At 41.2% G+C, this 17,109-nt stretch overlaps 1 protein-coding gene and 1 non-coding gene across 2 annotated transcripts; both read left to right on the top strand.

The window, feature by feature from the left end:
• Positions 1-2,550: 2,550 nt before the first annotated feature.
• On the top strand, positions 2,551-5,415 carry RPL37 (ribosomal protein L37; the record flags this gene model as incomplete). Its single annotated transcript, XM_019464254.2, has 4 exons — positions 2,551-2,880; positions 3,515-3,650; positions 3,893-3,977; positions 5,299-5,415. Coding segments are annotated over 4 exons (621 nt in total), but the record flags the coding sequence as incomplete, so codon positions are not given.
• Positions 5,138-5,217, top strand: LOC128778478 (small nucleolar RNA SNORD72). Its single transcript, XR_008424064.1, has one exon. It is a non-coding gene; the product is annotated as a small nucleolar RNA SNORD72 (small nucleolar RNA).
• Positions 5,416-17,109: the final 11,694 nt, after the last annotated feature.

Genomic DNA, 17,109 nt, shown 5'->3' with positions numbered 1-17,109 from the left:
AGGATATGATGACAGAGGAATTCATACTTTCTACTTTAAACACTCCTATTTATTTTAATATTTCATAGTTTTTGTTTTTATTAGCAGACTTCATTTTGATTTTTCTAAAAAAAATTACCTGGGTGGTTTTTATTTATAGGTATGTAGTTCACAAGAACCTGAAAACAAAACAATTTAAATAACTATCAACAGGATACTGGATAAATAAACTCTAGTGTTGCATTAACAGTATACACCATTCAAAAAGAATGACCTTCAGTGACCCAGAAGATAACCATATATTAAGGGAAAACTTTAAGTCCCAAAAGATTATACGCAGCAAAACACTCTTTTTAAAAGTTGAATGTGTACCTGGGTAGCTCAGTCAGTTGAGTGTCGACAGCTCTTGATTTCGGTTCAGGTCATGATCTCACGGTTCATGAGTTTGAGCCCCATGTTGGGCTCTGTGCTGACAGTACAGAGCTTGCTTGGGCTTGGGATTCTGTGTCTCCCTTTCTCTCTGCCCCTCCCCTGCTCACAATCTCTCTCTCTCAAAAATAAACATTTTTAAAAAAAATAAAAAGAAAAGTCAGCAGTAATTTCATTTACTATAGGTGGGGGGAAAAGGAGGGCTAGTGCCAAGTTCTGGTGGTCAAGAGCCTTGGATTGTATCAGAATCATGGATGCAGTGTTTACGTAGTCTCCATCATTCTCTGCTGAAAGGCAACATGTCATAGAGCAAATACCTAGGTAGCAGCATATATCATGTTTCAGAAGTTCATTTACTCCTGACCTAAACATGGCATTTGGACTGGAACCTGGAGGTTCTGAATTGGCTTTGCAGAGCTAAGGGTTAACCTGACTAGGACCGAGATAGCATGGAATCAAGCATACCAAAAACAACTACTTTACATCAAAGAGGAAAAATATTTCACTTTCCCTGTCTACAACTGGGAGAGCAAAAAAAAGAATCTCACACAGTGCCAGTCATACTGCTTTGGTTCCTCAGTGGTTGCCACCTGCCCTACCTTTTCTAATCTCACTTATTCGGACACCTGTGCTAGGCAGAATGCCACCCCCCCACCCCCCTGTCTATGTCCTTATTAACACAACCTATAAATATGTTAGGTTACATGGTAAAGGACAATTAAGGTTGCAGATGTAATTAAGGTTGCTAATCAGCTGATCTTGAGCTAAGGAAGTTATCTGGTGGGGCCAATGTAATCACAAGGGGCTGTTAAAAGATAAACCGAGGCATATTTAAATTTTGAAGAGTTTTGTTTGAGCCATTCTAATAGGGCAGTGTCAAACCAGAAGTGGTTAGGAGTCTCAGACTTCAAGAGCCTGGGAAAACAGAAAGTGCAGAAGCAAAGAAAGGCAAGGACTTGATTGGGTGTAACTTTAAGCCTAGTTAGTTTTAATTGGTTGTCCTTAGTGGTTTTGTGTTTGTTTTTTGTTTGGTTCGTTGTTTTTTTAAGTCCTCTCTACGCCCCACTCAAGACCCTGAGACCAAGAGTCGGGTGCTCTGACTACCAGGCACCATCTCCTTAATGTTTTGGTTTCCCAACGTGGAGGCATTTACAGGCTTAGATTTGTTTGCTTACGTAGGTCCCCACGGCATTAGAGCCACCTCAGTGGCTGTCACTTGTGAGATATTAGCAAAGGTAATGGAATAACTGCTAGCAGAACAAAATGAACTCTAGAAATCAGACATTTAATTTTAACAGGTTAACAGTCGCTGTATAAGTACTAGACTCTTTTCTAGGGGCTGGGAACAAAAATGTTCACAGGGCAGTCTCTGTCCTCGAGATAGTGGCAGGTCGGGGATGAGGGGTCAGCAGCTAAGGGATAAAGAGGAGGCCAACATTTAAGTGCCCAGACTAAACTGCAATTCCAGGAACTTTCTGCATTAGGTGCTGTTTCTTACTACGGTTCTAGTAAGTTCCTACAAACTTAAGAGGCTTAAAACGAAACAGATTAGTGGTGCCTGAATGGCTCTCTCTGTTGAGCAACAAAATACTGATTTCGGTTAAGGTCATGATCCCAGAGTAGTGGGACCACGCTCCAGGTTGGGCCCTGAGCTGATCCTGCTGGGGATTGTCTCTCTCCCTGCCTCTGCCCCTCTCCCCCACCCTCACGTGCTCTCTTAAAATTTTTTTTTTTAAATAATAAAAGTGCTTAAGTACAGACTGCCAGGCCCTACCTAAAGGGGCCAAATCAGATTTCCTCACATCAGGGTGCAGGAAACTACATCTACAGGTTCCCTGGACACAATATAATTTTAGATCAAAATACTTGCCACTAAATTACTACAGCCAGAAAAAAACATGATTCGCCTTTGTTTTTAGATTCAGAACCCAGCTCTTCAGAGGCCGGTCGGTGTTCTCCATACCGCTGACGACCTCTAGGGAAGAACCGGCTCAGCCAAGAGCGTCTAGCCAGAAGCGCTAGTTTCTCCCAGCTGGGGATTCCAGTCCCATCCCGAACCCAACACCTCACGCCGGTAGCGCAGGGTCAGCACGGGCACCCCTAGATTCCCCACTGAAATCTGCGGTGTGGCCACAACTCTGAGAACTCAAGAAGGTGGAAGAAAACGAGCAGGCGCACAAAGAACGCAGCTCTGGCGTGAACGTTGCTCTCGGCCAAGGCGGGTCCACCGAAGTCACGCCCATTCGGACACCAGGAAGCTGTGAGCCCTCCCGCCACCCGGCCCTGAAACCCTTATTGGCTCCGCCTGGCTCTGGATCCTCCTCTAGACCCACCCACACTGCGCTACGGGCGTTTGAGAACGGTGCACCGGTCCCGCCGGAAGTACTTGCCTGGGCGGAAGCTTCTGAGCCACCATATAGCGGAAGTGCCTTCTTTTCCGGCCTCTTTGGTCTCGGTTGCGGAAACAAGATGGTGAGTTTCTTTCAAGGGTTTCTGGAATCGCCTTCCATCCTCATCCTCTGCGTTGTCTTCCTTGCCATCCTTAGGGGGTCGGCAAGGTTCCTGATAAGGGGAGCGGGTGGGCAGCAACGGGGCCAGTAGAATGGCTCCTAACTGTAACTGGGGTACTCAATCTGCAGCCGTGGAGCAGGCGCCAGTCTCGGTCCCTTGCTCCCTTTGATTTTGGGGGAACTCCCACAGCCCTGTCCTCGGATGAGAACTGGAAAAAGAAGCATGTTTTGGGAGTGTTTGGCTCTGTAAGCAAAGGAATTCATTGAAGGGGAGACCTGGCAGGAGCTCTTAGATTTTGGGGGTCGGAATATGTAGGAAAACCACCACCTTATTTCGTCTTGCGACTTGCGTTTTTTTTTTCTCTTAAAAAAAAAAAAAAACGTAGCTGATTTCAAAATACAGCAACTCTTGCAGAAGGCTTTAGGTAACGTGAAATGCTGGTAGTTAATTTAGCATTTAAAAAGTTAGAAGCTTCCGCTGCAGTTTCAGCCGTAGATTGTCTTTAAAAATCTTAAAGAGTTAATTTTCTTATCTTGAAAACATCGGAATTCATATAGAAATTATTAGATCAACGAATCGTTCATCCCCTTTGCAGACGAAGGGGACGTCATCGTTTGGAAAGCGTCGCAATAAGACGCACACGTTGTGCCGCCGCTGTGGCTCGAAGGCCTACCACCTTCAGAAGTCGACCTGTGGCAAATGTGGCTATCCTGCCAAGCGAAAGAGAAAGTGTAAGTTGATTGATGTTTCAACACAACTGTGTTAGCTGTTGGAAGGGATGTTAATAGTCTGTTTGCGTTGTACCTAAGTGGGCATGGCTTTGGGCAGTACTTGGTACTTAACGTAAAAGTGCATCTGTATGTGGACGAAGTGGATTTAAAAAACAAGGCACTTTTTAAAGTATATTGACCGACAGTGCGTACAACGTGTGTAGGAAAAACCAGTTAGAACCTGACCTGAATTTATGTTTTAGATAACTGGAGTGCCAAGGCTAAAAGAAGAAATACCACTGGGACCGGTCGAATGAGGCACCTAAAAATTGTATACCGCAGATTCAGGTACAGTTTTTGTGTTTCTATCCTAATTGGTTCTGTGAGCTTAAACAAGAACCTCTTTATCTACTGTAAACTAGGGATACTACCCTGGTTGGTGGGAATGACTCATTGGAAGGTTTTTTTTGTTTGTTTTTTTGCTGCCACTGTAAACTTCAGATCAGTTAATCTGCATTTTGTTAATCTTTCAGTGAGCAATAGTATAAGCTATAAACATGGAGAGTGATTTGAGCTAGACTCCCTCAAATGTAATAATACCAGGGATAATCTACATCTTTCTCACCAAAATTTGTCAGGACAGTAGTGGTGAATGAGGCTGGGGTCAGGCCTTCACTTCTGTGGCTTTGAGCAAATCTGCTATAGAAAACTGTCATAGTTATTGCATTAGTATAGAATGAAAGATACCTTTCTGTCTTGTCAAAGCCAGGCTTTAGAGTTAGAATGCAGAATTTCAGCTCCAACCTGGACTTTCAGAGAAACTGCATTTTAACGGCATCTTTTAAGGTGTCTTAGGTCTCAACTAAGATCATTCTTTGTTGGGGAATCCCTGGCCTTTGCCCCCTCAATTCCAGATTTTCTAATTTTAAAAGATAACAAGGAATTTTGAGGCTTTGTAAACACTACACACTTACATGTGTTTGTGTTCATGTGCTGAGATGACCTTTCTTTGCCCTTAAAAGCATTGTACAGTAGTGTGGGCTTAGCATTGAGTGGTCTGCTAGTTTAATGTCCGTTTAAGAGCATGAACTGATCAGAAGTCTTTAAAAGGGGGATAACTACAGCTGTTGCAGCATCCAGTTCATCTTAAGGATTTCAACGATTAGTCACACAATAAATGTTCTGGTTTTAAAAAATATGTGGTGTGCTAAGGTATTTTTAATTGCCTTAGTGTGTATGCATATTAAAAGTTAAAAATGTAAAGCATAGTTAAGCAGTTTAGAAAATATCCGCCATTAAACCTGCTCCTTTTTTTGCCTTGGTTAAAGGATACTGCCTAATAGCCTAGGGACACATTTTCACAAATAACCTTAGGGCTCTTAATCTGGAGAGAAGTACTGGCCCAGTGATCAGTACAACCAAATAAATTGTTGACCTTTTTTCCAGTTGCAGTTAAATATATGCTTAAAATGGGTGATTTGATGCAGAAGTAGTAAATAAAATGTTGCAGCTTATCTGTGATGTTGTAAAAATAAATGTCTGAACATATGAATTTAATACTGATTTCAGCATTCAACTGAGATAAGCTCATTTAAATCTGTATTAGTAAAAGTTGAAATGTAAATATTGGAGTTGCTGAAGTAATGGTTTTGTTTTTAACATTACGCAGGCATGGATTCCGTGAAGGAACAACGCCTAAACCCAAGAGGGCAGCTGTTGCAGCATCCAGTTCATCTTAAGGATTTCAAGGATTAGTCACACAATAAATGTTCTGGTTTTAAAAAATGTGTGGTGTGCTAAGGTATTTTTAATTGCCTTGTAGTATCAGTGAATTACTGTAGGATTGGGGATAGGACAACTTAATATTAGAGTTACTTGTTAAGTTACTGTTCTGGGGCACTAGTTTTGACCTGGGTTGTCTTCAAGCAGACAACACTGGAAGATAATGGAAAGAAAGTATGAGTATAGCAGAGCTCATGTGACATACATGGATATTTAAAATGTTAGAGTAAATGAGAAAGCATAAGTGCTTTTAGTAGCCTTTATCTGCTATAGTCTAATGATTGGAGAGTGGTCATTAATCCTATGTGATAGGATTTGGAGTACCAGTGAGAACGTGAAGGACAGGTGTTGAATGAGTTTTGGAAAGGTGATGTTAGCTCATAGAGTCTCCAAAACGGTTGGTTGGTGTCTAGTATACAGGCTTATGTGTTGTTTAAGGTGGCCAGCTGAGTGAATACCTGAAGCTACTTGCTAGGTGGGAGTCCAAAACACTTGGGTGGGTTAAGAGAAAGTCTGTAGGGCCATATGCAAACACAGTGGATTGAATAGAAAGTAAAGGAAAGCGAAATATGTAAACGTAGATTTGTGGACAAAAGGCAATGATAAATAAGGTCCCCAGGAGAATTTTTGTAACCCTCAAATGATCATTGATCTTTCTGTGTTAAAGTGCTCTGAAATTTTTTACCATGCTTTCCCAGCTCTGGTGGTTTATTGTCCGTTATTTGAAATGTGACAAGGCCAACTTAGTTGGAGTGACAGCAGAGAAGATTAAGTGGAGCACAAGTGTTCGAACAGTCACCATAAAATAGAGTGGTCAAGTACTGTCTAACTTACAGTTTTCATTGATTGCAACTTGACCTGCGGAGGATGTTCATGATCTTCAGTGCCTCGCTAACCTTACTTTACTGCACCCTATAATGCTTTGCCAGGATACTAGCTAAGTTTTGCCCTCCTGATTTTCTCTTTAGCTCCTAACTCATACTTCAGATCACAGCTTACACTCAATTGTACAGGAGCCCCTGCTGATAGAAACCGATATTGGGCTTCCTGATACAAGATCTGAAATGACAGAGCTCTGTACTTTAGGGATCTATTAAGAGTATGGTTCCTGGAGTTTGGCTGTCATCATTTGTTAGTGTGATTTTCCTAACTTCAGTGCCTCTGCTCACTGGTAAACTAGAAGGCTAATGGTAACTTTCATGTGTTTGTGAGCACAGTCAAATAGTTAAGCAAAGGTGCTTTTACAGTAGACAACTGAAAATAATTAGGTTCAAGTTTATGAAATTGCTTTTGATCTAAAACCTATAGGTGGTCCTTGAACAACCAGGTTTGAACTGTCTCAATAAATGCAGTATAGCACTACAGACATCTTCCTGATGATTTCTTCACATTATATCTAGCTTGATTGTAAGAATATGGTGTATGATACATATATAAAATGTGTGTTGACTGTTAACTAGTAAAGCTTCCTGTCCATTGTTAAGTTTGGGGGGAATTGAATTTACACGTGGATTTTTGACTGCATGGTACATTTGCATGCTAACCCTCCATCGTTCATGGCTTAGCTATACTTTGGCTTGAGAGAACTGAAATGAAATAATCTGACTTGATTGCAAAGTCTTTCTGAAATCTTCCAGTGTTATTACTAGTTGGTTCCTGAATGATGGAGGGACCCATTAAGATAGGTAATGGCCAGTATAGAATAACTAGGCTTTGAGGCAAATGAGCACTGACCTGAAGACCTGTGGAATTAACTGAATACTAGGTCAGGAAAAGCATTGGTGCAAAGGGGAAGGGGGTGTGGGGACTGGTGGGCAGGGATGCATTAACAAAGGCCTGTGTGTTGGAGTATAAGGTGAGCTTACTTCATTTGCCAATGCATGTGACCCTTAGCACAGAGTAAGTTTTGAAAACTACTCTGGCTCCGTGGTAATTCTCCCCACAGACCATGGAAGGCACATGGACCAAATGAAACCGCCCTGATGAATTAAAAGTGATTTTAAAGCCCAGGGAGAAGCAGTGGGAAAGAGATGGGGCTGGGTTGGCACATTCTGAAGAGTGCAAACAGGTGTATTCAGTTGAGTCAGTTTGCAGAAGTTCATGTCTGATGAATTGGATGATATCCTGAGGATTGGTTGAGGTTTGGGCAGTAGGTCCCAGTCTGACAAAAGATGCCCCACTTAATTCTATTGAGACCGTAAAAGGGACACCTGAGCCACCTAATCACCTTGCTGAACTGCTGAGGAATTTGTGTTTCTTGGGCAGAGGCTACTCAGGACCAGATGAGTGTCACCAACGTGTGGCTGAAATGAGAACCAGAAATACTGAGTGCCTTGTGTCATGTATTATTTGCTTGGTCCTTTAATCACAGATAGTGTGGTTTGTCAAGAGAGGGAAGAATCTAGAGGTGTAAGTAAGCTGTGAGCAGATGAAGAAAAGTTTCAAGTAGTAATTAAAGTGCTAATGTAATGAGAAGTCATTGAAGGTTTTGGACCCCCCAGTGGCACTAAGGTTAGTTTTCATTATCAAGATAAATGTGGAAGGTGGTGATGTGGATGTCATGAGTCTTGAAGCTGGAAAATCAGGAAGCAGGTTCTGAAATGGTGTGAAAATCATGAGAAGTGGGCTAAGGTAGTGGCAGGACTGGCTGTATTAGGGAGATCTCTAACGAGAATATCTAAATCAAAGGGAGTTTCCAGTCCCCCTCCCATTTCCTTCTGTAACAGGCTGTGTGAACGTTCCATGAGATCATATATGCAAAAATATTACCAGGGAGATAGGAATCTTTGATGACAGTTTTCTGGCCATGCCAAAGAGGTGATTTGTTCATTTCACTGAGGAAGTAGAGTAGAATGGAGGCAAGAGGGGGAAACACTAAACTCGGGTTTTGTTGCAATGCCTCTGGGACATCATGAAGTGTTCAGAAGGAATTGAATAAACCTGGTGGCAGTTCTAGTTAGAAGGCTAGGCTGGAGGGGCGCCTGGGTGGCTCAGTCGGGTAAGCATCCGACTTCAGCTCAGGTCATGATCTCACAGTTTTGTGAGTTCAAGCCCCGCATCGGGCACTGTGCTGACAGCTCAGAACCTGGAGCCTGCTTCAGATTCTGTGTCTCCCTCTCTGCCCCTCCTATGCTCATACTCTGTCTCTCTCAATAATAAATAAAATTTTTAAAAAGGTGGCTAGACTGGAGCTCTATAGTGGAAGTAGTGAACTTAGAGTTGTGAAAGGGAACATATTTTAGGCCGCCTAGGCAGCTCAGTCAGTGGGGATTCCCACTCGTAATTTCAGCTCAGGTCATGATCTTGCTGTTTGTGGGTTTGAGCCCCTCATGGGGGCTGTGCAAAGCCTGCTTGGGACTTCTCCCTCTCTGCCTCTCCCCACTCACTGTCTCAAAATAAAGAGGGGGACCTATTTTAAAGGTTAGAATGGTGAAGATAATTTCCACAGATGGGAGGTAATGGTGAGACCTAGTGGCCATTTAGAAATGATGGATGCAATTTCTTGACTGAGGAACTTCAGTAGCCATCCTTCAGACAGTAATGGTTGAAACTGAAAAGATACAAACTCAAAAAAAAAAAAAAGACGGTTTAGAGAGGCTCAAAGAAAGATGTGGGGAAATGTCCATATACTAGAGAGAGTAGTTCATTCATTTGTTCACCATACAATCTGTGTAGTAATATTCCTACTATGCGCCTTCCATGTTAGAGGTGCAGTGGGAACAAAAACGTGGTTGAAGTTGACAGTCAACCCCAGTGTTTGCAGAATAATGAACCCATGAACTAGGACAGGGTTGAGTCAGAAAGGGGATTATTTGACAGGGCATTCAATCACCTGGCTGAGGTCAAGTAGAATGAAGTGGTGGTGGGGGGGGGGGGGGCGGTGTTTGTTTTTGAGAATGAAGATTTTAAAAATAAAGATTTCCAGATTTGGCAAAATTTGGGTTAGTGTTTACTTTCCATAAACTTTATTTCAGTAGAGTATTGAGAATAAAGCCAGTTTTCTAAGGATTCAGCAAAGATGGGCAATGAGGAATGGAGAGTTTAGTTTTAAAAAGATGCTTTTGGAAAGATACTGGAAATTCTGTGGTTTTCTTCATTTCTGTTTATGATATAGTGCCCCTTCTCATCTATCAAATACCTGTTTAGTGACCTCTGTGTGCCAGAAGTAGTTCCAGGTCCAGGAGATATGTAGAAAATGACAAAAGGACCCTGCTCTGACAGATTTCAATCGTGTGGACTAGGCTTGTGTGTGTGTGTGTGTTGGACGTTGACCATTAGCAAGTAGGCAATTTCAGGTAGTGATAAGTGCTGTGAAGACAAAGATGTGAAAGAGAATGGGGGTGGGGGTAGAGAACCCTTCTTAGAAAGGTGGTTAAGAGGGGTGCCTGGGTGGCTCAGTCGGTTAAGTATCGGACCAGCTGAGGTCGTGATCTCACGGCTCGTGGGTTTGAGCCCTGCTTTGTGCTCTGTGCTGACAGCTCAGAGCCTGGAGCCTGCTTCAGATTCTGTGTCTCCCTCTCTCTCTGCCCCTCCCTGACTAGTGCTCTCTTCTCTCTCTCTCTCTTTTTTTTTTTTTTTTTTTTTTTAAAAAGGTGGCTAAGCTAAATGAAAAGGAGCCACCCCCGCAAAGACCAGAACAGTCATTCAGGCAGAGATTATACTCTGCCTTTTTTGAATTCTGGATTGGTTGCAAAATTTAGCTTAGGCTATAATTAGCTGAAATTTTGTAATACTGTATATTCATGTAAGAAAAGCAAAGTAACAGGGTGTCTGGTTGGCTCAGTTGGTAGGGCACATAACTATTTTTGGGTTGTGAGTTCAAGCCCCATCGTGGGTGTAGATATGACTTAATTAATTAAACTTCTTTTTAAAAATGTTAAAAAGTAATGCATTATAGAATTGTTTTATTTCAGAGAAAGCTTTCTTTTTCACAGTACATATGGGTTATATTTAGTTTTTTTTTTCCTCAAAACAAAAGTAGTTTGAATCATAAGAAAAGCACAGGGTAGAGACTATCAGTAAACTTAGGAATCAAGAATGGAATCTGAAGCAAAAGTGTCCTTGTACACTAAGAGAGGAATGTTTGTCAAGGAAAATTCCATTGAAAAAATGGTTCCTGTGTATGCAAGTGGTTTGTAGAATAAGCATGGTAAGTGGATTGAGATAAAAACCTAACTTTTTGTGTCCTTTCTTTATACAGTGGGAATATGCTCCAGTGCCCCAGGATGAAGACTTGGTCTGACCCATGTATTTTTAGAGCACTCACAGATAATAAAAAAGATCTTCCAGCCATGATTAGTTGTAAAAACAGTTTTACTTCAATAAGTAAAATGTCCAATCCTTTGTAATAAATCAAAACTCAAAGATGACTTAACCTTAACTCAGTTCTTCCAGCCTGACTTCCTTTGGGCTGGATGCCAGCAGTGGAAAAGGGGGAATGGTTGCTCTGGTTTCAGCTTTCTGTATAACTCTGGGACTTGTAAACAGCAATTTTATTCCTCCCTGGACCCAGCAGAGGATTAAGCTGACTTTTACTCTCTTGGGCTCTTGGATTACCTTGGAGATTTCCTACTGATTTCCCTCTCCTGTACTCATCTCCATTCAGAATAGTCTTTTGTGACTTCTTCCTAGCCCATAGTATCCAGCTTCTTTCTCCTAGGATTTTCTGTACCTCTCAGGGCTGTATTGGCAGGATCCAAAACTATTCCATGCTGTCTCTTTCCTGAGTGGCCCACATTTGGTCCACAGGAAACATTCCCATATCCCTGACCTGACCAAATTCTGAAGTGCAGGGAGATACGGCAGCAGGCCTCTCCTGGCACACCACCAAAACAGTTGCAGGAAACACATTTCAAAGCTCTGAGTGGTCCCTTTGAAGTTCCCTTCACCATATTTAGGACTAGAAGGTAGCAACCCTTGTTTCCAAGGTTGGATTAAATACTTAAAACTCTTCAAAGGTTTTTCTTTGCCAATCTCTCCCTTGTACCCCTTTTATATCATTGATCCAAGGATTCTAAAAGCTGTGACCAGGTTTTTGGATATATTTTCTTGGGGGCGGGGGGGGGGGGGGTTGGTGAGAATGTGTGTCTAATTTTGGTAGTTTCCTAAAGCAAGAAAAGTCCTATTCTGGTAAAGTGTTACATTTATATAGCTCTGCACCATAAACATCTAGCAATGTAAAAAAGTATTTGGTTTGCCTTTAAAAATGTTTAAAATGATTTGAACTCCCACGTGGTCTATAGAGAAGGTAAGTCCTGGAGAGGAAAGGTCTTGAAAAACAACAACTGGTAAAATGGTATCAGAGAAAAGTCCAGCTTCCCCAAGTTAGGATAGAGGTAGTAGAGGTGGCTGAAGAGGAAGCAAACGATACTGTGCCAGGCGGCAAACGGTATTATTTCAGGAACATAATTATCTTGGGCAAATGGGAGGAATGGAGGGGTGGCATATGATCCAGCCACCTCAGAATGGACAAGGCATAGTCAGGGCAGAAACTGTCGATGCTTCCTGTGTCCCAGAGGAGCAGCCCTCAGAGAAGAGTTCCCCAGGCGAGGACACAGGAAGCGGAAAGCCTCAGAGAAAAGTACTGTCCAATTAGGGACGGCTCCTGGGACAGACACCTCTGGGAACATCTCCTGTGAGGTAGCACAGCATTGCGCGGTGCTTTTACAGTTTCAGGAAACTTGAGACGGTGTGAAAGGACTCCTTTATTGTGGAGAGGAGAAAAGGGCATAGATTACTTGTTAAAGGCACATACTTTCTTTGGTAATAAAAATTTGACAGCAGTGAGTGTTGTTGGAATGCATTCCTTTAATGAAGACATTGCACAATGTGAGCCTTTAGCAAATTTGTCTTCATTAGTAGAACCCTTACTCATCCATGGCCTGGATGGGGAACCACTGTGCTAATCATACTAATCATATGTGATAAAGTACAGATCCAAGATACCATGCACATACATAATTTCAGCATTGGGTTAACTTGTTTAAAAGGTAAGAAGAAACCATTTTCCAGTAATCCTGATCAGAGCAAATCTGCTCTTTTCTGATCTACTCCCTCTCAAAAAGTCCTGTGACAGAATATATTATAGAGTAAAATCCTCAACAGTTAAATTTTGAACAGTTTAAAATTTTTGAATAAATTTCATACTCATTAAAGAGAGAACTTTTAAAGTCTAAATAGACTAATTATAGGTAGATTTAAAGACAGCATCACGCACATTCTCCCTTCTGGGTTTTTTCAATGTCTTGAGTTTATGCTAAAATCTGTGTAGATGCAAGCACAGACAGGCATTTGGTATTTGCAAAATAAGGAAGCCACTTACTGTATCAAAACATGGTAGTTTACCACATAAATGCCAGAGGTAACATGTAGAGTGTAAAATACAAACATCCAGCAAAAATAGTTGGTATATCAGGGTTCAATGATACAGAAATCACACAATAATCTGAACGGGAATCCTATAAGGTAAGGGATTGAGGTAATGTAGAATTGAATACAAAAATGAAAGAGAACTCTACAGAATATAGGAAGAGCAGAAATAAAGGAGCAGGCACTACCCCTAGAAGCAGAGATAAGGCACTAAAGGAAAAGGCCTCACCCCTGGAACTGAGATTCAGAAAGTAGAGCATAGCTCATTGGGTATTGGAGTGTCTTGCTGCTGGGACTTAGCTGGGAAGCCCAGTGGGATGTTGATGGAGAAGCCATTTACAGGGAGGCGTGCTGCCCAATAGCCTTCTGCTGTGAAACTGCCTGAAGGGGCTCTGAGGGAAGCTTCTGGTCATTTAGGCACCTGTGGCCATTGCAGGAGCCTGGCTCTGGAAAAATCGTAGGCCTCTTTCCCAAGTTTACCAAGAATCATTTTATTTTTAAAGATTTTAAGTAATCTCCACACCCAATATGGGGCTCAAACTTCACAACCCCGAGATCAAGAGTCACATACTCTGCCAACTGAGCCAGCCAGGCACCCCAAGAATAATTTTATTTATTTTTTTTCTGTTAATGCGCACAAGTGGTGGAGTGGGGGTAGGGGCAGAGGGAGGGAGAGAGAGAGAGAGAGAGAGAGAATCTGAAGATACAGGCTCCACAGTGGACTCTGATGCCAGGCTCGATCCCATGACCCTGGGATCATGACCTGAGGCAAATTCAAGAGTTGGGCACTTAACCGACTGAGCCACCCAGGTGCCTTCCCACCCCAAGAATCATTTTAATACAGCTTAGAGTTCTTTGTCAGATTTAATCTAAGTAAAATTTGTGCTGACTTGGCCAATATAAATGTCTGTAAAATATGCTAGACAGTCATTGTCTAATTTAGAAATATAATGTGAGCCACAAATGCAAACCACGTATGTAGTTTTAAATTTTCTAGCAGCCACATTTAAAAATGGAAGAAAACAGGGTGCCTGCCTGGCTCAGTCGATAGAGCATGTGACTCCTGATCTCATAATCATGAGTTTGAGCCTCATGTTGGGTGTGAGATTACTTTAAAAAAATGTAAAAAGAGGTGCCTGGGTGCCTCAATTGGTTAAGCACCTGACCCTTGATTTAGGCTCAGGTCATGATCTCACAGTTCGTGGATTCAAGCCCTGTGTCCATGCTCAGCATGGAGCCTGCTTAGAATTCTTTCTCTGTCTCTCCCCCACCCACGCTCTCTCTCTCTCTCTCAGAATACATAAATAAACTTTTTTTTAATGTAAAAAAAGGTGAAACTAATTTTATTATATATATTTTTTTACGTTTATTTTGAGAGAGTGAGCAAGCAAGGAAGGGGCAGAGAGAGGGAGAGAGATTTTAATATTTTTTAACAGTATGTCTAACATCATTTACCATGTAATTAGTACAAAACTGGAGATATTTTTCATTCTTTTTTCATACCAAGTCTTCAAAATACAGTCTGTATTCTATAGTTCCAACACATCTCAGTTCAGATGTCACATTTCAAACGTTCAATTGCTATGTGTGGCTAGTGGTTACCCTATCGGGTAGCATGAACCTTGACATCAAGTTTAGCATTTTGAGGTTGAGTGATCATTGAAGCTGTCTGAATCAGAAATAGTGTTGGGGGCACCTGGTGGCTTAGCAGTTAAGCATCCGACTCTTCATTTTGGCTCAGGTCATGATCTCACGGTTTGTGAGTTTGAACCCCACATTGGGCTCCATGCTGACAGCGAGAGCCTGCTTGGGATTCTCTCTCCCTTTCACTCTGCCCCTCCTCCACTCTCTCTCTTTCTCTCAAAATAAATAAACTTAAAAAAAATGGTGCTGCATTCACCATGTAAATCTATAGGTAAATCAAAACATTCAAAAGTTACTACCTTTTAGGTCAATTAAGCCCAGCTTTTTACCTGTAAATTGGTAAAAATAAATAAGTAAGTAAGTAAATAGATAAATAAATAAAATGTTGTCCCTACCTAATCATGTTGTTGTTGCAAAGTGTTGCTATGAGAACAAAATGAGATAGTACATAGAAGTTATCAGCCCAGTGCCTGGTAAAAGTTTGATAAATGTTAGTGGTCATTATTATTACTATCTAGGTATCATTCCTGGATAAGGGATATCACTTTGATAATAGCAGAAAGTCAGAAAGAACCCTATAAAGACAACATGTATCTAGGTGAATCTACTACAGTCAATGATCTATGCTATATTAGACTCTATAGCACTGTAGGCTCAGAAATATGATTTGATCAGAACAATGAGCATGGCTTATCTCTCAGGTGAAGCTCATATTAACCAAGTAACCAAGATGACCATATATCCAACAAACTTGTTTTTAACCTTCTGTCTACAAAAGTAAACTGAAAACTGTCTTTGTGCCAGACGCTGATCTAGGCATTGGGGATATATCAGTGAACCAAGAGGGGAAGGCAGGAAAATGGTCATGGATAAGCCTAAGTCATGTTTAAAACAAAATGACCATCAACTCTTATTATCTAGGTAGGGGTAGGTTAGCCATTTGGGAATTATTTCTGATTAAGGATCAGCTATTTGGCGAAGATGCAGTTGAAAGGCAGAGGGAGCAGACAAGGCATGATCCCGAGATATCTACTACATGAGCTCAGGTTCAATCTCAAGGTCATACATTCACCATTTACTCAATTTCTCCACCACACCATGCACTTCACCTGCCTTCATGGTTAATCAGCAAAATTGTTTGAAAATTGGTTTGCCAACTTATCAAAAATATAACTGTCAAAAGGGTAGAATGCTCTGGAAGTCTCAACAAACACTTTCTTCAACTCTGAAAGAGCATTCTTATCTTTCTGTTCTTGAGAAAGCACCTTTCCATAGCTTCCATGAACTGACCAAAGAAGAAAGCAGGAAATCCTTGTTTTAACAAAGAGCTAGTAGGCTGAAAGACATGGTTTAAGATCAGATGCAGGGCCTTGGAACACAGCCAAGATAGTCTAATTCATTCCACTCTAAGGCCAACCCAAGTGGGTCTGGACCTGAAAGCAGACGCAATTACTAGGGAAAAGTGTGAGGAAACACTGATCCAACATTCCCAGTTCTAAACATGTATACTACCCAAGCACTATCACAAGGGCACAAAGTTCTATGCCCACGGGCATTTATTATTGCATTATTTATAATATATACTTTAAAAACCTAAGTCCCCTAAGTAGAGGTTGAGTTAAATAAATTAGAGTACATTCTTACAATGGAATAGTAATGCAATTGTTAAACACACACACACACAAGGCCTCACTATAAAGCTACAGTAGTCAAAGTAGTGTAGTACTCGTATAAGAACAGATATAAATAAGTAGAACATATCAGAGTCCACAAATAGGCCCACACATATATGGTAAATTGATTTTTAAAAGAGGTGCCAAGGTAATTCAACGGAGAAAGAATAGTCTTTTCAGCAAATGGTCATGGAACAATTGGACGTCCATATGCCAAAATTTTTTTTTAAATAAAAAGAATCTCAAGCCATACCTTATACTATGAAATCAAGATGGATCATATGTAAAACCTAAAACTACCCAATACTATGAAAAAACACCAGGAGAAGATCTTTGTGAACTTGGGTTAGGCAAAAATTCCTTAGATATGACATAAAGAGCACAACCTACAAAACAAAAAACTGGTAAATTGGACTTCATCAAAACTAAACATTCCTGTTCTCCAAAAGAAGTAATTAAAAAATAAATAAAAAGACCAGACACGAGCTTGAAGAAAATATATGCAAAACATATATGACAAATGACTTGTATTTAGAAGAAGTGAGTAATTAAAAAAATAAATTTCCCATTTTTTAAAATGGGCAAAAGAATCAGACAGTTCACCAAAGAATAATTAAGTATGACAAATAAACACACGAAAAGATGATCAACACCATTAGTCATCAGGGAGATGCACATTAAAACCACAATGACGGGGCGCCTGGGTGGCGCAGTCGGTTAAGTGCCCGACTTCAGCCAGGTCACGATCTCGCGGTCCGTGAGTTCGAGCCCCGCGTCAGGCTCTGGGCTGATGGCTCGGAGCCTGGAGCCTGTTTCCGATTCTGTGTCTCCCTCTCTCTCTGCCCCTCCCCCGTTCATGCTCTGTCTCTCTCTGTCCCAAAAATAAATAAAAAACGTTGAAAAAAAAAAATTAAAAAAAAAAAAAAAAAAACCACAATGACATAGCACCACATATCTACTAGAGTGGCTAAAATGAAAAGCAAATAAATAAAAAATGATAGTATCAAGTGCTA

Source organism: Panthera pardus, unplaced genomic scaffold, assembly GCF_024362965.1.
Source record: "Panthera pardus isolate Hobbes unplaced genomic scaffold, ASM2436296v1 HiC_scaffold_2, whole genome shotgun sequence".
NCBI lineage: Eukaryota > Metazoa > Chordata > Mammalia > Carnivora > Felidae > Panthera > Panthera pardus.
Note: the sequence above shows the minus strand (reverse complement) of the source record. Positions and strands in the feature narration are given on the sequence as shown.